Source organism: Canis lupus, chromosome 7 (assembly GCF_003254725.2).
Source record: "Canis lupus dingo isolate Sandy chromosome 7, ASM325472v2, whole genome shotgun sequence".
Classification (NCBI taxonomy): domain Eukaryota; kingdom Metazoa; phylum Chordata; class Mammalia; order Carnivora; family Canidae; genus Canis; species Canis lupus.
Genome location: NC_064249.1, coordinates 32,214,308 through 32,235,971, shown reverse-complemented (window position 1 = coordinate 32,235,971; position 21,664 = coordinate 32,214,308). Strand labels below are relative to the sequence as shown.

General features: G+C 36.8%; 1 protein-coding gene and 1 long non-coding RNA gene across 8 annotated transcripts in view; one reads left to right on the top strand and one right to left on the bottom strand.

The window, feature by feature from the left end:
* The window catches only part of RGS7 (regulator of G protein signaling 7), a 581,011-nt gene that overhangs the window by 317,521 nt on the left and 241,826 nt on the right, over window positions 1-21,664 (top strand). For 6 of the 7 annotated variants that reach the window (XM_025430511.3, XM_025430510.3, XM_049112368.1 and 3 more), the window contains exon 3: window positions 1,742-1,838. The exons of the other annotated variant lie outside the window; for it this stretch is intronic. In XM_025430511.3, the coding sequence (XP_025286296.1) occupies window positions 1,742-1,838 (97 nt within the window). The remainder of the gene's footprint in view (window positions 1-1,741; window positions 1,839-21,664) is intronic. 7 annotated transcript variants of the gene reach the window in all.
* Window positions 1,698-4,671, bottom strand: LOC112648713 (uncharacterized). Its single transcript, XR_003129233.3, has 2 exons — window positions 4,390-4,671; window positions 1,698-2,707 (listed from the first exon to the last, which is right to left on the bottom strand). It is a non-coding gene; the product is annotated as an uncharacterized LOC112648713 (long non-coding RNA).

The following is a 21,664-nucleotide window of genomic DNA, read 5'->3' as shown; positions in this document are numbered from 1 at the left end:
GTGGTGCTTCCTCCACATAAAAAAACAAAATAAAACAAAACAAAAACAAAAACAACAAACCAAAAAAAAAAAATAATAACCCTGAGGAGTGGGGAATAAACATCCCTAAGCATTGGGGGTGTATGTGGACATTTGTAGTCCAAGGCTTATTGTCTATGTACAGTGTTTTATATATGTTGTATCATTTTTTTATTTTATTTTTTATGTTTTATCATTTAATCTTAAAATACATTATCCCCCACCCAGGCCCAACTCCACCGTATGAACATTGTGAAGGTGTTACTATAAATATTATTAACACCACATAAAGGTGAGAAAGTGGACTTAGAGAGGTTGCTCACCTTGCTCAAAAGTGAACATGAATGGTCACAAGAAAAGCCAAGTCTCATGCAGACCTATCTGACTCAGAAACCCATTCTTCCCACATCTCCAGTTTCCTGTGAGCAGTTTCTTATGTTAATACATCTGGAAACACTTATCCAGGCAAATAAGAATTCTTAGTTGAAAATCCTTGTAAAGCTGTGTTGTTGGGAATTTGGTAATTCACCAATATAAAGTTTAGACTGTGATTTTAACTTTTTTAAACATAATTTTAAACTTACAGAAAAGATGCAAAAATAGTTCAGAGAGTTTCCAGATGCCCTTTACATAGCTTCTTGTAATGTAAACATCTTATAGAATCCTAGCAAAATTACCAAAAACAGAAGATTGATAGTGGTACAACACTATTAGATAAATGACAAACGTTACTCAAATTTTACATTGTTTTCAATATTGACTCTGACATCTTTTGAGGACAGTAACTGTATTCTATTCATTTTCATATCCACAGTGCCCATTGGTAAGTCTGATCTAGAGTCGGTGATCCATAGCTGTTTGTGGAATGAGTGAATGGATGTCAATGAGTGAATGGTTGTTGAGCTCCGTAATACAACTTCTATGTATTTGTGTGTATTAGGCTTGCCACAGGTATAGAAACACACAGGGATTATGATCTGAATAAATGTTAGATCTAAATTCCACAATAGGCTTTGTAAAGTATGATTCTTTAAAACTGTGAAAACTTTTCAAAAGCAAAAGAGAGTGTACTAACTGGATTGAAACAGATACAGCAGAATTTACTAAATGGGCAGAAAGCTACAGTACTACATTCATTTTATCATGAGTGTGTGTGTGTGTGTGTGTGCATGCATGTGTGTATTTCATATCACATTTCAGTAAATGCCCAGGCAAGAGAAGCAGCAGTTGCTAGCAGTGGGTCCTGCATTTCTAGGCAGGTAAAAGGATTTCTCATTGAACCAAATCATAGAAACTCTCTTTCTGGAAGACGAAATCTACAGAGATGCTTTTAAGGCTTCTATTTTCTTCCTCACTGAGTTCCACAGAGATAACATTGACAAAAGTGAGAGTTTTGCTATGACAGTGAAGCTGACAGCTTCAAAAATAAACACTCTTTTATCTCAACCTTTGTAACCAAAGAATATGAAACCAGGAGAGAGGTAATATTCAAAGCACAGAATTCCTTTTGGTAGCTTAATGGACCTTAAAATGGCCACTTTTCATACTCTTTTCTCTTATTTTAACCAAACTAAAAATATTAACGTGACAAAGTATAGGAAGGCAAAGATACGGCATTGTACTTAGTTGGGCAAGACTGGTATAAAAAGTTATTATGAAAACTGATTTTTCTCAGAAAGTTCAACTTTTAAAAGATTTTAATTATTTTATTATTGTTATTTAGATGGAAGACGTCATAGCTCGCATGCAAGATGAAAAAAATGGAATTCCTATTCGTACTGTCAAAAGCTTTCTTTCCAAGATACCTAGCGTCTTCTCTGGTAAGTGTGCATTCAGTGCAGCACTGTTTTCTCTAGCACCTTTGACATAACTATTTAAAATCAATTCTAGTCACTCAGTATTGAAATTTTCTCTCTAATTATTCAGTAACTCCTTGTGAAATAACCCATACCATGTTCAACATCATGTTGGACCCTTGGAGTAATAGTAAAACAAAACAAAAATCATGACTTGACTTTACTCTGGGTCAGTTGCAGAGACATAATGAACAAATGTGAAATAACAGAAGATGATATTAAAGGTGGATGAAATAATGTGGTATAGATTATATAGAAAGATTAGGAGGATAAGGGATGCCTAGGTGGCTCAGTGGGTTAAGTGTCTGACTGTTGGTCTCAGTTTTGGTTTTGATCTCTAGATCATGTGTTTAAGCCCTTCTTTGGGCTCCATGCTAGGCAATGAAGCCTACTTAAAAAAAAAAAAAATAGGATGAAAAAAATCAGTCAGGAAGGGGTTCCTGAACAACAGTGGTGAGCCCAATTTGAAAAGTGAAAAGTCAAAAAAATAATAATAAAATAAAATTTAAAAAAAGAAACTTGAAAAGTCATATCAGCTTTAAGACCACCAACTGTATAGAACTGGAGGTGACCAGGGTGAGAATATGTAGACATAGAAGTGTGCAGAGAAGCTGTAGAGATGGAAAAGAAAGACTTGGGTCAGGATGAGAGTCTTTGAAAGCCAACCCAAGAATCTAATTCTGTTGCATGGAAGATGTGGAGATGTGTCATGCTCTCGCAGAGCATGTTATGATGAAGGTGCTCGGGGGAAATTGGTGTTGAGTGAAGGCTGTTGTCACCATGGTAGGTCCAAGGTCTGTGTAGGAATAGTTCGGGTACCAACGTTCCATTATCTGAGGAGTGAAGGAATACAGAGGAAGAAACATGAGCATCTGTTAAATAACTAGACATATAGGCTATAAGAGGACATGACCCAATATTGTTTGGTTTTGTTTTTTAATTGGATGACTGTGAGACTAAGGGATCATTAGTAGAAATAGGGAAACTCCATAGTTTGATTGGAAGTGACTGGAGAAACTCTAGAGAAAATGGTAGTGATGAGTTAGAAATCTGTGCTCTGGCTCCACAAGGCTGGGGATGCCCAAGCTGTGGGACATAGGCATGCTGGGCCCAGGCTAGCATGGCTTGGAGAAGAAGCAGAATCAGACCAGAGCCCTCAGATCTGGTGAGTCAGCAGGGTAAGGAGGCTGGACTGAGCCTGTGGAGGAGATGCATGATGGGGTTCCTGAATGAGGGAGGGTTCTGTGATGCTTCCTTGTGGACAAGGGTTGAAGGAAGCACAGTGGCCAACAGGTCTTCAGCCTTGATGAGAGGTAGTGATTAGGACCAGAATACAAAGAGGCAGGCCCAGATGTTGGTGTTTAGTGGCTGCATTACTCTTTGATGAAAGGGAGAGAGAACAAGGACCAGGCAAAAGCTGCAGTAGGAAGACATTAGCTCTCACAAAATATGCCCTCTTTTTCCTATTACTGCCTTTCATGCCCACTTTGCTCCAGTTTCCGGCTCTTCTTTGATGATAGCCTGTATTTTCTCACATCTGGGGCTTTACTCCATCTCTTACTTCCTCTCACTGACTCACTTCCTGACTTCAAGGTCATTCTGACTATGAAATTCTGTCCATTCCTTAACAGTTCAGAGAACTCTTTTGAGAAAACTATCCTGAGCCTTCATTCTCTGTGCTCTCACAAAAACTTGTTTTTGCTTCTCTTATAGCAGTTATTATGCTCTATTTTGTGCTACATTTTTGTATAATGTCCTATATCCCCTAGGAAATATTAAGCTCCTTAGAGTCAGCAACTTAGAGAGTTAACTTTGTATCTAAACACAAATATGAAAATCAGTCATATTTTAATGACCAGTGAGAGAACTTACCTCCTTAAATACTCTAATGCAGAAGTTGCAAACTTAAATGCCATCAGAATCCAGACATATAAATGCTGAGTTACCCACCCATCTTCCTGGGAACTGTGGTCAGGTCAATAGTGCATGGCCTGTGTGAAGGCATGGCAGTTCAGGAGTTCTTAATGACAATATCCATAAACAAAAATGACTGAGCAAAAAAAGTTTTGCTCAACAGATTAAGCTGGGCTGCAAGTTTGAGTTATCTGCTCTCATGGTAAATCTAAAATTTTTGGTTGAGTTCTTCAAGTAGCAATACCTCATACAATTCCAATACAGTACCATAATTTTCTACAGTTCTGATGTAGCATCCTACTGGAAGAATGCTTAATTGACAATATTAAGATCTTAAATAAAAGATAAGATTGGACACATAGATGCAGAATGAACCATGAAGTGCCTGAGGCTTATTTTAATGTTGATTAACATAAGACAACAATGGTAGTTATTACATAAAGAGAATATCAATGACATTTTCATATTAATGTATTTAGTTTCTAATTACCATTGTGTGTTTCCTAGAAAGTTTTCAGGAGGTCTCTGCGTCACAGGTTTAATTACCTGTTTTGCTGTAGATTTAATTGACATAATAGTATTGTGTCTAGTATTTACCAACCTCTTTGTTGTAGTATCACCAAATTATAATGGTCTGAAGCCCCATCTACTTTGCTAGCAGATTTTGATCTTCTGAAGTGATTTTCTTCTCCTGATATTTCTTATAATTATTTGGGATTAATCCTTCTGTTCTTTTGTGATCCCACTTGCCACCTGCTGCTTGATCTTCTGCCTCTCTCTGCCTTTCCTTCCTCTCTCTAGGCATGCTTCATGTTCTACTGCAGAGCTCCAAAAGAAACAATGATCTGCTAACTTCACTGCCCTTAGCAGAATCAGAAATCAATTGTGATGAATGAGTGATGTCATGTGTGAGAGGAGGGTGATGTGATTCTCAGGAGTCTGTCTTGTTGTGGGCTGTTCTACAGGGGAAAAGAGTCTCAAGTATTGTGTGTCCAGCTCTTTCAGGTTACCCACTAAAACTCCCTAAAGTCTTGATGCTCAAAACATGTCCATGGACCAATAGAATCAGCATCATCTGGAAATTTATTAGAAACGTAGTATATAAGCCTACCCCAGACCCACTAAATCAGAACCTCAATTTTAACACTACAGCTTAAGAAGTACTGCCATAAGCAGGGCAGCAAGGCCAGACTGGGTTCCAGACCAACACCTGTGTTTTACCCAGAGTGTCGGGTACAGTGGCCAACTGGCTTATGCAGATTTTTCTAGAGCTTCAAGGGCTCTGATTATTCTTATTGTTGTTTTTAAGATTTTATTTATTTATTCAGAAGAGACACAGAGAGAGAGGCAGAGACATAGGCAGACAGAGAAGCAGGCTCCCTCTGGGGAGCCTAATGCAGGACTTGATCCCAGGACCCCAGGATCACACCCTGAGCCGAAGGCAGACTCTCAACCACTGAGCCACCCAAGGCATCCCTTATTATTGTTTTTTCTTTTTAAATTTTCTTTCATCTCACCTCAATCAAATCCATCCCAATCCATTCAATGTTTTTTTTGTTGTTGTTTTATTTTTGGTTTTGTTTTGATTGTTTTGTTCATGGAAAGGAGAAGGGATTAGGAAGAAGAATCTAGTTCTTTTATTCTCTACCTAAGAACTTCCTCAGCATCTAAAATTGATGAATGTTAACAGCCATCTGGAGGGAAGGGCACTATCCAGTGACACCTGGAAGGACCTATGCATAATATATATGTAAGGGTAGCCAAGCAGTTCCCCCACCTGCCTCTGGTGAGAACAGCTATATTGTGAAAGTGATAATGCAATCCTGTCCTCTCCCACTATCTAAGATCCAGATCCAGAGTCATGTCAAAGAATATCATTACACAGATAATATAAATGTGATTTGGGCTTTCAGGTTTTTGTTTCATGGCTTTCCCCCTCCTGATAAATGTTTTCCCTTCAGCTAAACATCCAAGCCTTTTTCTAACTATTTAGGTTTTATAACTGTTAATTTCGGCCTTCTGGTTTCTGAGGTGCCAAGATCAGAGGAAAAGTCTTTGGATGAATCCTCCATGCTGATCCTTGAACCGTGGGGTAGGAAATATCTTTGGGTGGATCCAGTCACATTGCTTCTCACAAAATTACTTTCTCACCTGCAGAAGTAACTCAGGCAGTTCTGATTGTTCTGATTGTGGTATGTGACTGGACCCCTCCAGTTTAGCTCTGGCTCAGCTCCCCAGAGCCTGGCCTATCAGTTCTCTTTCCTGGGACTCTTTCTGTTGACTTTCCCAAACTTCAGTTCATTTGTGTGTGTGTCTGGCACTGAGATGATGTAAAGTTGCAGGCTGGATAATGGGCATGGGCATGGGCATTTGCAGAGAAAAGCAAAGCAAGCCTGTCTGCAGATTGAGAGCAATGGAACAGAGGGAGAAAAGAAGCAGAGGACATGAGGCAGAAAGTCCTGGCTTCTGGTTGGCTTTGCAGCCCTTGCCCAGTCTCCTGGGAGACAATGTTGCAGTCATACACCTCCTTTGGGGGTGCACATCTCCCCCAACACACACACAGTAAAACTTCTACCTTTTGTTTAGCTGTGTTCTCTTTCCTTTTCTGTTTCAGACTTTTCCCGCATTTGAAACAGATTCAGTGGGGGAGGTTCTTAGAATGCAAATTTCCAAACTCTAACTGGAGATATTTAGGACTGAGATGTAACCAGGGAATCAGTATTTCTTAGCTAAAAAATATGTATTTATAGGATTGACGTCTTCTAGTCTTGAAGGCCTGATAACCTTATTTTTCTTTAGGATTTTTATTTCAGGCAAATAGTGATCAAATACCTGCTGTTTTATCTACTATACTGGGTTTTGAAGGCTAATATTTTAATATTAGTGGGAAAGAGACATATTGTATATATGTTGGTGCTCAAGTTTCAATTAAGTACAATCAACTAAGGTGAGTTCTCTTCACAAGGGTTTAGTCAGTTGTGGGAGCATAATTGTTTAAATGCCTTTACTATATAATTGGATCTTCAATCAAGAATGCTAATTACATGTCCTTACCTGCCAAAAGAAATAACTTTATGATGTTTGAGCATAATGATAAGCCTTTAAAGTAGGCAGGGAAATGATTATTTACATACTACTTTGTTAACTTTTGCAAATGTAAATCAAAGATATTTACCTCATGTTCATCAAATTGCTTATGAGAGGAACCATGGCATATGCTTCTTTGATCATAAATACTAAGAATATTTTTTCTTTGAAGATAAACTTGGCTTTTCCTTTTATAAAACAATAAGTAATGTATAAACTGTATTTTCCTTTTCCTGTTTTCTCTAGTTTCTAGGAAGTTCATTTGCTAAATATAACATTTTATTGGTACTTTCTCACCTTACTCCTCACTGATGTATTATCTTCTTTTTTCTTCCAATTGTTTTGTTTTGTTTTGTTTTTTTGGCTTTTATTGCTGTTGTTGTTTTAATCTGGTGTGTGTGTGTGTGAGAGAGAGAGAGAGAGAGAGAGAAACGGAGAGAATGGGAGGGATTAATATTGTAAATTGCTTCAAGTCATGTTTTGAAGGTAGATAAGGAATAAATCCAGAAGTATCTGAGGAGTGGGGTTTTCCCTAAATGAATCTCAGAAGCCTTATTCCTATGAGGTAACTATTGCTCTAGAATTCATATCCTGTAACTTACAATATTTATTCATCTCTTGCCTAAAATTCTTTGGTAAAGCAAACTATGACACTCATATCAGCCATAAATCCTTTGTATTTAAACTCTGAGTGGAAGCAAAATATAGATCCAAATCCAAATGGAGCACAAGTTTGTGGACAAGAGGAAATGATTAATTTTACATTTTTCATGACATTTAGTTCATCTTTGATAGTATTTTACTACTATACCATTCACCTTGGCTATATGCATATTTGAATGAATTAAAACTGACAGTGTAGTTTTCAGTTGCTTAAGAACAAGATGTTGAGGGATCCCTGGGTGGTGCAGCGGTTTGGCGCCTGCCTTTGGCCCAGGGCTCGATCCTGGAGACCCGGGATCGAATCCCACATCGGGCTCCCGGTGCATGGAGCCTGCTTCTCCCTCTGCCTCTCTCTCTCTCTCTCTCTCTCTCTGTGACTATCATAAATAAATAAAAATTAAAAAAAAAAGAGCAAGATGTTGAGATAGGGCTTTTTTGGTGCTTTATTTCTGGAAAATACATTATATCACAATAATATGGAAAATTTTTTGGATGTAGATTTTCTGATGATTCACAATCATGGACACTTGTAGAATTTAGGAGTCTAATAAACATAAAGTAAATAGAGTGTAAGTCCTGATGAAATAAATGTTTCAGTAGTTAATGTTTTAAAAGTTTGAATCAGGGATCCCTGAGTGGCGCAGCGGTTTGGCGCCTGCCTTTGGCCCCGGGCGCGATCCTGGAGACCCGGGATCGAATCCCACGTCGGGCTCCCGGTGCATGGAGCCTGCTTCTCCCTCTGCCTGTGTCTCTGCCTCTCTCTCTCTCTCTCTCTCTCTCTGTGACTATCATAAATAAAAATTAAAAAAAAAAAATAAAAGTTTGAATCAAACATTGGGATTTTGTTTTTAATAGTAATAGTTTTATAAGTGTTATTTTGATTCTCTATATTAAAATGTCAGCTACTTATATATTATATATAATTACAATAACAATTAGTTTTATATTAGATAATTATGTATTATATATTACATTTTATATGTTATTTTTATATTACATATCATGTATATAATGGAGAAAAACATTTCTTTCTACTTTAGAGGAAAATATTAGTAATTTAAGAGCCTTCTATATGGTTAGTGGCTTTTAGTATATTAGTTTTATTCCTTATAGCACTTCAAAGTAATTATTGTTTATCTCTATTTCTTTTTTTGTTTGTTTGTTTGTTTATCTCTATTTCATAGGGAAGGAAATGGGAGGGGTCAGAGAGTTCAACTTTTTAGCCCAATTTTGCACAGCTTATTGGTATTCAAACCAAGATCAGCTCAATTCAGTGCTTCTGTTTTGCTAGCACTCTGGATTGTTCCCATGAGTTCTGTCCTTTGCTGCAGCCTGTGTCTTTTCATCATGATGAATGAACACATATCAGAATCTGTAGAATTATAAGTACTGGAGACCCTTACATTTATCTCCCAACATGTCCTCATTCCAAGTAAAAACTAGAATGCTTGACAAAAAGACCTGGCTTTTGTTTTACCTCTCTGATGACTTCATAACCTGGGGAAAGTGGCCATGGTTTCTTTTCCTCTAAAATAGAGAGATTATGCATAATGATATCCAAGTTTCCCTTCCATATACACTCTGTGATTCAGAGAAACCAGAGTGTGTTTTGGGGTGGGGAGGGGAATACAACAGACTAGACTATTCATGACATAGCTAGAATGACAAAGCATTCATGGAAATCTTACCATAATTTCTCCCTCATCAATGCCTCCATGCCCATAGATTTAATTATAAACTTTATGCAAATGTGTATATTCCTCTAGTGTAGCTCTCTTGTTGGAACTTCAGTATATTCAACTCCTTATGCCACAGATGTCCCAAAGAATCCTCAAACTCAATATGTCAAACAAATTCACTTCTCTTTCTCAGCCCCTTCCTGTGCTCTGTATCAGGAAAGAAGGCATATGGCAGAAAGTACTGGAGTTACCTTGGAGTCACCCTGACCTCTCTTTTATAGCCCTTTCTTTTCATAACTGTTACATCAAGTCTTGTCAACTTTTTCTTCTAAGCAGCCATCAAATCTATTAGCTTTTTGCCATCTGCTCTTGCATTGCTGGAGTCCACTGTATAACCTATGCTCACCTGAATTATCAGCTTGATTCCTAACTGGTCTCTACGTCTACTCTGCATCTTATACTTTCTTTTTCTTTGAATAAGGTTCCTGACTGTGGCATTGTGCATCCCCTGCCTGCCTGTCAGACCTCATTTCACAGAGAACTCTCTCTTATTTCTTTGGTTGTGGCCACAGGGGCCACTTTCATCTCTTATACTTCATCATGCTCCCTCTTGCTCTGGGGGCTTTCCACTGTTAGGCTTTTTCCTCTGTTTTTTGGAATGCTTCTTCCCTTTCTCTGTTTGGTCAGTGTAGACCTACTCATCTTAGGTCCAGGCCAGTTTCCTTTCTTATGTATTCTCATAACATGACATTACTTTCTTTTGGAGTACTTTATTCCAACTTATAAACTCATTAATGGTAGTATTTGATTAATGTCTATCTTCTAGACATTTATAGTACTACATGTAAACTACAAGAAGGTTCCATACTCAGTTTTGTACCCCTGCACCAAAAACAATTTCTAACATAGGAGATGTTAATTAAATATTTGTTAAGTGAGTAACTAATGCTTGTAATTTTAGAGGAAATATTGGCATTCATATGGATTGTGAAAGTAGTTACACTATTGTGTGGCTTTATCAACATACATAAGTTACTTGGGTTAAAAAAAACTTTTGTCAATGTTTTTGGCCTTGAAATTGTGTAAAAAAATTTTTTTCCTCTGGAATCTAATGTTATTATCCTTATTTATAATATAAATCACATGAACAAGAATTTGGGCATTAATTTCATGGTGTTTTGAGGTAGTTCTCTAGAGCAGGCTATATCTCAGGTTCTATAGATTTCTATTTGTTAATAATAAATTACACATACCTCAGGAGCCTCCTGTGTTGTGAACATTTTGCCAGGCTTGGAGATACAAAGAAGTAAGACATGGTCTTTGACCTTGAGGAAACCACTCTCTAGTAAGCAGACAGACAAATAAGGTGAGATAATTTTCATGATATTTCAACACCCAGAGTGCTGAGGAGTGTGTGAAGTCTAACCCATGCTCTTGGGGTCAGAGGTATTTCTTGGAGAAGGTGACATCTGAAATTCATTGTAAAGGATGAATCAGAGTTAGTCAGACAAAAGGGGAACAGTTGTTCAAAAACTCAAGGTGTGAAAGGGCCCTTTAAGCTCAGGGAACTTCACAAATTGCAGTGACCTTGACACAGGATGAGGCAAGCGGAGTCTAGAGCAGAAGTTAGAACTGAAAGCAGTAGTAAGAATCTTGAGGAATTAGACTTTTATCCTGTAAAGAGTCAGAAGCAATTGATGACTTTTAAGCAGGGAAATGGGATTATAAAAATTTTTTAATGGCAGTTTCTCTGGGGAAAATGTAGGAGTAAATGCTGATTTGCAGAGAAGGGAGACAAGGATGGGAGCTAGGCTGCAATCTGCAGCAGATTACAACAGCCTGACCCATAGGGTCAGTGGAATTGAAGAAGAAATCTGATGTATAAGAAACCTTAAGAATTTAGGAGGGACTTCATTAGCAATTCAGGAAGGGGCCCATGGTGGTGATGAGGAGGGAGATTAGTGAGAGTTCAGATTGGTTAATAAAGAAGGCACTGCCAACAAAGACACCTGTATTTTTGATCTAACAATGAATGCACAATGATGCCTTTTACAAATGAACTGATAAACAGAAATTCTCTCTCTCTCTCGCTCTTTCCATGGAGATTATGAAGAAGATATGATAGGTTTTGAACATCTTGAGTTTCAGATCTTCACAGAACAACCAAGTGAGATGTCCAGCTATTGAATATATATGGGTATTTAGTAATACAACAAGTAGATGATACAACAATCTGGGTAGATTGTTGGTTAGAAGCTAAATAGATAAAATATCTTTTCAAGTTTTGCATAGGAGAAAATCAGAGGACCAAAGATGGACCCCTGTGGAATAGAATCACTTAGGAGTGAGCAGAATATGTGGTTCATATATGCTTGCTCTTGAAGTCCTGGCGTGTAGGACTGTTGCCTCAGTTCACTTGGAACAGCAAGGGAGATGGGCCCAAGGTGAACCATCAAGTCCTCATGTAAGTGACTAGGAATCACATTGTTCTGTGTCTGGAGATCTAGTATTCAGGGGATAAAGACTCCAGTGGTTTTCTTTGAGAACAAATCAGCACATGAGGTTTAAACTCTCCATTTCTCTGCTTTATACAAGATGGATCATGGTCTGTGCACTATGGAAGATTGTGGGGGTGATGCCATCACTGTGTTTATGATAGATAAACTAAAACCAAAGCTTGACCAAACCTCAGGTAATATCTCTAGAAATATCCAACACCAATACCACCCTACTCCCCACAGATTAATCTAGCTGAAAATGAAATGTATTTCTTGTCATGACACTCTGTGATTCTTTAGGGCATTCAGATGTTCTTGTATTCTGGATATTCAGAATTTCAATTATTCTAGATCATGGTGAAATAAGCCTTCACCTATTGGGTAAGTTGCATTTCCTTGAATTAATTGACTGTGAAATTGCTGTTTCCCATGTTATTTTCTAAGCAGGAAATAAACCAGAATTCTCTTCTCAATTTTTTGTAAATGGTGTAGTTTCAAACTTGAATTGGACCATGCCTATGAAACAGCCTACTGAGGTCAGAAAAGTCTGGACTGCCTGTTGACAGTTATCAAATAAAAATACTATTAATTCAGGTTATTTAACATATTTGAAGATTGAACTTATTGAACAAATTCTCAGGAGCCAAAAAGCTGGTGCCTGTTCTAAAACACCAAGCACTGTAAATAGAGGAGAAAATGGTAAAAATTAAGAGGGAGTTCTGGTCAGCCATTCCTGCATTTCATATATTTCTATCTTTTGTCTTTTATTAGCTTGAGAAGGTTATCCATCACAAATGTTGATAATTAAGGTGTTGAATTTCCTTACTATTCTTCTTTTGTAACTAATTCCATTCCTCATCTGAAATGATTACTTTATTTTTTTAAGATTTTTAAAAATTTATTCATGAGAGACAGAGAGAGAGAGAGAGAGAAGGAGAGAGAGGTGCAGAGACACAGGCAGGAGGAGATGCAGGCTCCATGCAGGGAGGCTGACATGGGACTCCATCCTGGGTCCCCAGGATCATGCCCTGGGCTGAAGGTGGCGTTAAACTGCTGAGCCACCTGGGCTGCCCTGAATTGGTTACTTTAAATGTGCTCTTGTAAAAAGACTTACCACCAATTTGCAAGACCAAAATTTGTGATCAGAAAAGGTGTATAACAGTCTGTGTGGGTTTGGCTGGCCTCAAGTCTTTTTTTCATTTTAAGTTACTTTATGTATGTAAGTATTAACATAAGAAAGCTAGGGGTACCTGGGTGGCTCAGTGGTTGAGTGTCTGCCTTCAGCTCAGGTGGTGATCCTGGGATCCTGGGATTGAGTCCTGTATCAGGCTTCCTGCAGGGAGCTTGCTTCTCCCTCTGCTTATGTCTCTGCCTTGTTCTCTGTGTGTCTCATGAGTAGATAAATAAAATCTTTATAAAAAAATCAGAAAGGTATACATATTTAATGTATACAATTTGATGACTTTGGAGATAAGTATAAACCAGTGAAACCATCAGCAGTATCTATGCCATAAACATATCATCCATCACCTCCTAACCTTTCCTCCTGCTTTATTTATTTATTTATTTATTTATTCATTCATTCATTCATTCATTCATTCCTTTGGGGGTGATAAGAACATTTAACATAAGAGCTACCCTCTTAGCAAATTTTAAAGTTATACAATACAATGTTAACTCAGGCACAATGATCTCTAGGACTTACTCATCTTGTGTAACTGAAACTTTGTACCCTTCCACTATACCTCTTCATTTCTCCCTTTCCCCAGCCCCTGACAACCACTGTTCCACTCCCTACTTCAAGGAGTTTGGCCAGTTTAGATTCCTCATATTCATGGCATCATGTATTTGTTCTTTTGTGTCAGGTTTATTTAACTTAGCATAATGTTCTTCAAGTCCATGTGTATTGTCACAAAAGTCAAAAGTCTCTTTTTTCAAGGCTGAATAATATTCTATTAGTCTCAAGCCTTAAGGCTCAGAAAAGTATTTTAATTCTCTTGAATTCATTCTGACCACATTTTTTCCCTCTCTGTCCTACTCATCCTCTCAACATGCTTGGTATCAAAGGAAGTGACATGTTGAGTTACTCCAATTGCATAGAAATAGGAACTGTGATAATTTATATCACTGGATATGGAATCACTTATTATTAATTTGATCATCTAACAATGTACACAGTTCTCTGTGATGCCTTGCTGTTTTCAGTCATGTATATGAAAACTAGGCAGTCTAAATGTGCTTAAAAATCAAGTTGCTTTTTGGAGTACCTAGGTAACTCAGTCAGTTAAGCATCCAACTCTTGGTTTTGGTTCAGGTCATGATCTCAAAGTTGGGAGATCAAGCCCTGTGCTGGGCTCTGCACTCAGCATGGAGTCTTTTTCAGATTGTCTCTCTCCCTCCTTCTCTCCACCCTCCTGCCCCGCCACCCTGTTTGCCCATGCTCACCCTCTCTTACTATAAAATAAATGAAAAAAATATATCTTTAAAAAATAAAGTTGCCTTTGAATGTAATAAGTTAAGTATGCCCTGCCTCTTTTCCTTTATTCCTCTAAGGGTTGTGTGCATATTTGTTAGTATCATGGAGGAACAATCTATGTAGGTTTAAATTTGTCATGTGGATAGTTGCAGAAATAAGAAGAAAAAAGAGCAAGCTTGGTCATATGAACTAGGCCAATGCAAGTTTTAGTGAGTACATATTTTGCATCTAAATATTTTTGAGAGCAGCATTAAAGATGCCTTGTATAACTTAACCCTAACTATATTTGGAGTCAATTTAAAGACAATAAAAATGAGTAATCTGGAATGTTTCTCTGTGGAGCTTGTAAGGTAATTATAAGATGCTTCTTTTTAAAACTGACAGCTTACTGTAAAATATTTTTTTTACTTTTTTTTACTTTTTTATCTACCATTGGAATGGCTATCATGGAGTATAAAGAAATTCAGAAAGAGATTGATTTTGAAAATAATTCTAAAATATGTTGGCAGAAATTATGCCTGTAATATTTTGATTTTATGCTATCCCAAAGAAAATTCAAGAATGCAGAGGGGAAATTTATGAGGAATAAATTTTTTTAAAGTACTATAAAAATATTGGCAGTTCTTAGAGTTTAGTCCTGAAAAAGAAATTCTTGTAGAAAACAAGAAATGCTAACTAGATCTGCAAACCTGAACATGAACATTTACAAAAAGCCCATCCTTTCTTTGAAATCTTCTTGCTACACCTCTCTGACAAAGTGACAAAGCAACTGGCACATAGTAACTACACAGTCAACCAAACTGAGGAACAAGAGGAGAAGATGAATTGTCTGTCACATAATCAACTAGGTATTTAAATTATCTTTGCTGTGAAAAGATTTTTTCACTCTCTCTTGGTTGTCACTCTTCCTTGTTATAAAATAGAACCAGTAAGTGATTAGAAATAGTAAAGAATTCTAATCTCAGCCACTTGGACTTTCTGGCATATATTCTAGATAATTATTTTTTTAATAGCTCAGTACTACTGGGAAATGATAAGCTTAGACTTTTATTGGGCTCTCCCTATATTTGTAGAGAAATGATTTATTTTATAATATGGTTGGATCAAGTTGATATGACCAAGATGAAAGGCAAGCTTTTGCTTATCTTATTTTCACCAGAATGTTGGAAGAAATACTGCAAGTTGAGGAATATCCAAGCACTTTGATTTTAGCTTTGGCTTTTTGAATAAACATATCGACAAGGACTAGGAACTGTTTCTCTTTCCAGGTAACTGGGAGATAGTGGTTCTGCTTCCCTGCAGCATTTTCTGAACATCTGATTTTGCTCTTTTATATTTCAAGTGAATATAATTGTAATTGGAGTTGATTTTGTTCTCCAAATAACTCCATCCCAGGTCGGGAAAACTCTGTCCAAATACAAAAGTATGTCCATCAAAGTCTACAAATAAGACTTCTCTCTGACTGCCAACCATGTTGGTTGTCTGGAATAGTTCTATTACCTTATCTTTTACTCAGAATACCACAGCTTCTCCCTATGATGTCCTCCCTAGAGAAAAGCTTCTCTCTAACACAACTGACCCATTTCATTGCTGTATGGCCAGCAGCCATAAATCTCTGGAGATGGATTTCTCTACTTCAAGAGTAAAGCATTAACAATGGGCCAAAATGCATAATTTACTGGACAAACACCCCTGCACCTACAGAATACTGAATTTCTATTCTTAAGGAACTTTCTAGAAAAGAACCATGTGGATGTACCTTTAGTTCCCCTCCCCCTCCCCAGAAATCTGACAGGATTCCTAGTTAAATACGAACATATAACCACGATTCTATGAGGAAATATTGAGACTTACTGATATTGTAACTTCTTTTTTTTGACGTCATGAAAGGAGCAATTGGTTCACTATTTTAGGATTTCCAAAAGTCATCACTACATTTCTTTTTTTTTTTTTTAAAGGACTATACATGGCAATGTTGGGAGTATTTTGGCATGGTTAAGGGACAATAGAAAAGGAAGAAAACATAGTGCGGTCATAAACAGTGTTTTGGAAGTCTGGGGAATCCCAGCTTGTACTGCATTTTATCTTAGCATTTAAATGTTATCTTTATAGACATCTGGACTCTTCAGATTTACAGATGATTCCAAATTGTACTAAAAGGTGAAAATTCAAGCCAAGAAGGGAAAAGTGCAGAGATGAGAATACCAGGATATGTGAAATCTCTGAAAGTTATCAATACAGCTAAGATTTTAGCCACATAGAAAATAATACCATTTTAAGAAGTAACACAATATCAATCTTTTGGAAGACAGGTTCAGCACTAGAGTTGAGACCCATGAAAGGAATGAGGACCACCAATAGTCTAGTATCCTAAAGTCACTTCAGTCTGCTCCTTTTATAAACAAGACCACATGCAGTTTTGAGGAAGGTATTTCATATAAAAAACAGGAGGAATTTGGACAGAAAGAGAAAACCATCTTACCCATGTTCAAAACCAAATGAATATGAACTCCTCAGAGTTTGGACCATTTCATGCCATTAATCCAACATCAAGGTTGACTTAACAGAGTTTGAAAAGACTCAGTAAAAGGGCATCCCTTAAAAGGCAGTTTTAAATGAAAGTGATATTAAGAATTTATATGGTCTAAGTAATTAAAAGGTATAACTTGTTACTGGTCCTGTGTTAAAAATATAAATAGTTCGGAAAGGGTTAGATAATTAGATATAATACATGCATAAGAGATGAACAAGAAAAAAAGAAGGGATATTTAAGGTTTTTTTTTTTTTATTTTGATGTTACTGGGAAATTCACTATTTCTGCATCTGACACAGAAAAAGTGAACAATAAATGGAAACATCATTATAGTTAACTACTGTTACTATTATAATTTTTATTACCCTTCCAGAGGTTTGGTTTAGGCCCAGGTTTGGAATTTTCTTCCCTATTAGGTAGTAGCTAATCTGTTGTAAGACTAAGGAATGACCTATGTTGGATGCTTTGTAGCTTTCCCTAGTAGGTGCTTAAAAGATACTAGTTTAAGTCCTATTACTTTCATCAAATAATTATCATTGTGCACATTCTCAAGGTACCTTATAGCCTTCAGTACTTTTTGATATGTCCTATCTTTTATTCCTCACAACAAATAACTATGCATATCGAAGTGAAATCTTCTAGGGACATAAAGTTTAGTTAATATCTCTTTTCATATCTTATTTAAATTTAAGATTATTACATATTGATATTGGTTTTCTTCCTTAAATAAATCACATTTTTACTGTCTTAACTAATTTCTGTGTTATTATAATGTCAACACTCAGTGGGTTGTGCCATCTGGACAATTACTGAAAGAATAAAAAATAGTGAAAGTCATAGGCAATCTTGCAAATTTATCTTGGGAGATTTCAATGGTGCAGACATATTAAATTTTCATTTTATAGTAATCTACCCTGGAAATTATTTCTCACAGTGTCAACTTGTCTTTAAGTCAACAGACCTGAAAAGATTAATTTTGTTCCTTGGTGAGTTATTTTCTAAAATCCTAGAAATGATAGGTTGCTAAAGAAAAACCTATTAAAGAAGAGCTTTACTTCTTTGAATTAATCCATTAACATTGCTTTCTTTTGAAAGAAGATCCAAATTAACCCTAGAGCTAGACATTTAGTTAAGATGACACTAAAGTCTTAATTATCCCCAAGTGTGAATAAATCTTGATGATTGAATTGCTAGTGTGGATATGTTTTTTGAAATAATGAATTAGTACACATGTTCAAGGTGTGTCTATCATCTACTGTTTTGTGCTTTTTTATCCTGATGACATCTGGGTTTTCCCTTCATCTCTTTCTCTCTCAGAACAGATGTAAAATGGCTCTAAGTTAAAAACAAAACAAAAGAAAAAAAAATGGCTCTAAATTCTCACTTCCCAGAATTCTAGGATAGAGAGTTGTCTCATCCTTACTCCCTCCCATCTCCTCCCCATCCCCAGGCCAGCGTGCATTAATCATTCGTACCTGTGGATTTTCCTAGCACTTCGTTCTTCTTCATGGAATTTATTTTACCTGACATTTTATCCTCATGGACATGTGTTATGATTCTTACTAGAGGCTATAAGCATCTGGAGAACAAGAATAATCTTTCATTTCAATTTGTATCCTCCATAGTACTCAGTGCCTGGTACATAGAAGACACTCAGCAAATGTTAATGACTTCTCATAGGACAGTGGATGTCCTGGGCATTCAGGTACATTCACAACAAATTTCACTTCTTGATTCATTGGCAGCGGAAAGAGCACTCAGTCTAATTATTTGCTCTGTTGGCATTCAGCGCTGTACGATGCTTTTATCTCAGTGGGGAGCACTAGAAAGATGGCAACTCTGCTCTGCTGTCTATTACTAGCTTAGATGGGTATCAAGATGGAGAATCAGGAAATTGAACACAGTTTTCAAATTTCTCTAGAGTCCAAAAACACTCTCAATTTAAATTTTATTATTTGGTTTAAAGCAAGTTTTTAGAATGTTGGACATTCCCATATTCAAATGTAAAAACATCCTTCAAAGTCTGTCTGGAATAGTGGAAAGAGTATAGACTGGTGGGAAAGAGACCTGGATTTTAGTCCTATTTCTCCAGTTTCAGACAAGAACACTATACGCTAAATGACAGTTCTGGTTCTGATATGTATATGAATATGAATCCATTTGGGTCAGAACAACTATTATAGCAACTACTAGCATTCATCGAGTGTTTAAAATGTACTTGGCATTCAGTAAATAATTAACTTTTTAGATGTATTATTTTATATATCAGTGTCCTTACAAAGATAAATAAAAGAACAGGTAAATAACTTGCCCCAGGTAATACCATTAGTAAACAGGAAAGCTGACATTTGAATCTATGTTAATTTAATGATGTGTATATATTTCTTTGTATTATTATGTATATCATATATGTTATATGTCATATTATATAAAATACAGCTAAATATTATATATAATATATATCATAATCTGATTCCCTAAAATAATCTGAATTATTTATCCTTCCTTATTTCATTTTGCATTCAGCTTGGAAAATGTCTCTTTCTTTATTGAGAAATCAGTCCATTAAGAGACTTCTCACCGTGAGGTGACATGAGTAGTAATCAAATGGCCTTTTTTTTTTTTTTTTTTTTTTTTTTTGGTTTTGAGACTTAATTACAAGTATCAGGTTGTTTACCGCAGGACACTGGTGCCTTACTTGGTAAGAAAGTTCTGTGTTTACATAGGAGACAGGATCAGTCGGTAAAGGAGAAGAGAAACAACATGCTGACCTGTGCTGAAGAAGTATGGTGTGGTGCAAAGAAATAGAACAAGACAGAACAGTGGCTGCTTTCATAAACTTTCCTGGGGACCCATCACTGTACCTGAAGTCCTCTCCCTTTTGCCTTCTCTTCCTCCTCTCTCCTCCACTGATGGAGCAGCAGACAAAGGAACAGAGTATCAAATGTTCCCAGAACCTGGCCAGATCTTGGCACATCCAAATTCCACAGCGGGATGCCCCATAACTTCCCTCCAAATAATCATGATTAGCACATTATACAGCTTTCAAACTTGTTCTTATCACTCATCACCATGGAACACATTTGTAGCCTTGTTAGCCACTTTGTCTTTTTCATTTATTCTCTGGGTCAGATTTCTGCTAACTCCTATCATTTGCATAACTCTCCTCCTGTTTCCAGGGAAACAACTGTGCTTGCTGTGTAAATATAAGATTTTGTCCTAACTCCGCTTTGCCACATTTTGTTACAATGAAATGTTTTGGGTAGTTGTTTGCTTTTCAATTTCTTCTTCCAAAATTATGTACTAAATTATTTTTCTGTGCCAATCCCATTTTTTCTCCATACCCAGCACTCTATTGAGAAAGGAGAACAGTTGATTTAAGAGGGTTTGTTTGGTCCAGGGAGAGTCAGAAGAGGAAGGTTATGGGGTTGGACTTTTAATTTTGTCTCTAACCTGTGCTGTGGGATGGACTTAGAGCATAATCTTTCTCTTTAGCTGGAGATTTGGGAAATTATTGAAACAAGGTCAAATTTTACCATGTGAACAAAAATGACAGTTTTTAAAACTACACCCTTTCTTTTACAGTATTAGAATTCCTCACTGAGCATAATTGTCCTCAGTGTTTACTGCAAAGGGCTGAATTCTCCTGTGAAAGTACCTAATGTGCAAAGAATTATCAGATGTAAATAAAAATCAATTGGCCATTAAGTACAGCATCAGATGAAAGATGTTCTTCCTTTAAACAGAAAATGTATACTCAGACTCAAACTAAATAGACACTAAATTAAGCCCAAAGGTCACTTTAATGTGATTCTTACCTCATAATAGTACTAGGGATTTAAACTTTAATAATCATTCAAACCTAAATATATAGTGAGAATGCCTATGTATAGAGCTTCAGTTTGTTCAGAGATTGTTCAGATAAGGTATCAAAACAGAAAGTATTAATCACAACCATACAAAAGTTCCTGTGAGAGCAAACTTCAACATTTGAAATAGTTAGGGAGGAATGTAATACAGTATATTGTTAAATGCTGAATTGATTGTGTTGTGGGGTTCAGGGTGGAAGGGAGCCATCAAGAAGGGTGGGACGGTCAGTGAAAGACTCATCAAGGAAGAGGAGAGAGATGTGGAAACAAATGAAGAGACTCAGTCTGAGAAACATCACACTTGAATCAAATGGAACCATCTTTCCCACACATCACAGCAGCTATGGTTCTGCCTCTGTAGGGTCCTCCAGGTGAGCTGCCCCATGCTCAGTATAATCTTAGTCTTGTATGTTAAGTCACTGCAAGTTGAAACCTAAATCTGCCAACTTCAAATGAATTTGGAGCAGAATTTGGTGATGGATGTACCATTCCAAGAGTTGACGTAGAAGATACATTTTAAGGAGTTGTGCTAATGATTTAAAATGTTTGCAAAGCAAAGCCTGACAAAAATTGGATGCAAAGAATCATTGGCCTCTTGATCACTCTTGCTCTACAGATGGCTATCTTAAGGTGACACACTAATTTAGCAGCTTTTTAAAAAAAGGATAGTTTTCATGGCCTGTGCATCTGTCTTCATAGATCATGTACTTTGCATGACCTTTCTCTCTCAGAACAAAATCCCTTTCAGAAATCTTCTAGGACCCACATATGGACAATACAGAGGTTAGAGAGGACTGGATTGCATGTGGAATGCCTGCTTTCTTGTTTCCCCCCTTTGTCAAGGACTTGTTAATATAGGGTTAACAAGCCCTAGGTATAAAACCTTTGGTTTTTAAAGCTTTTTGCTACCAGACCTATTTCTCCTCTTAGCCTAAGCCTTAGAGAACCTAAAAAGGGAGTTAAAAATAGAACTAACATTTTCTTTAGAAATTTAAGGAATCTTCCTCTTTTGGATGAGAGCAAGGTTTCCTTTAATATTTGACTTTTTCCCCTTCTCTTTTTGGCAGCCTT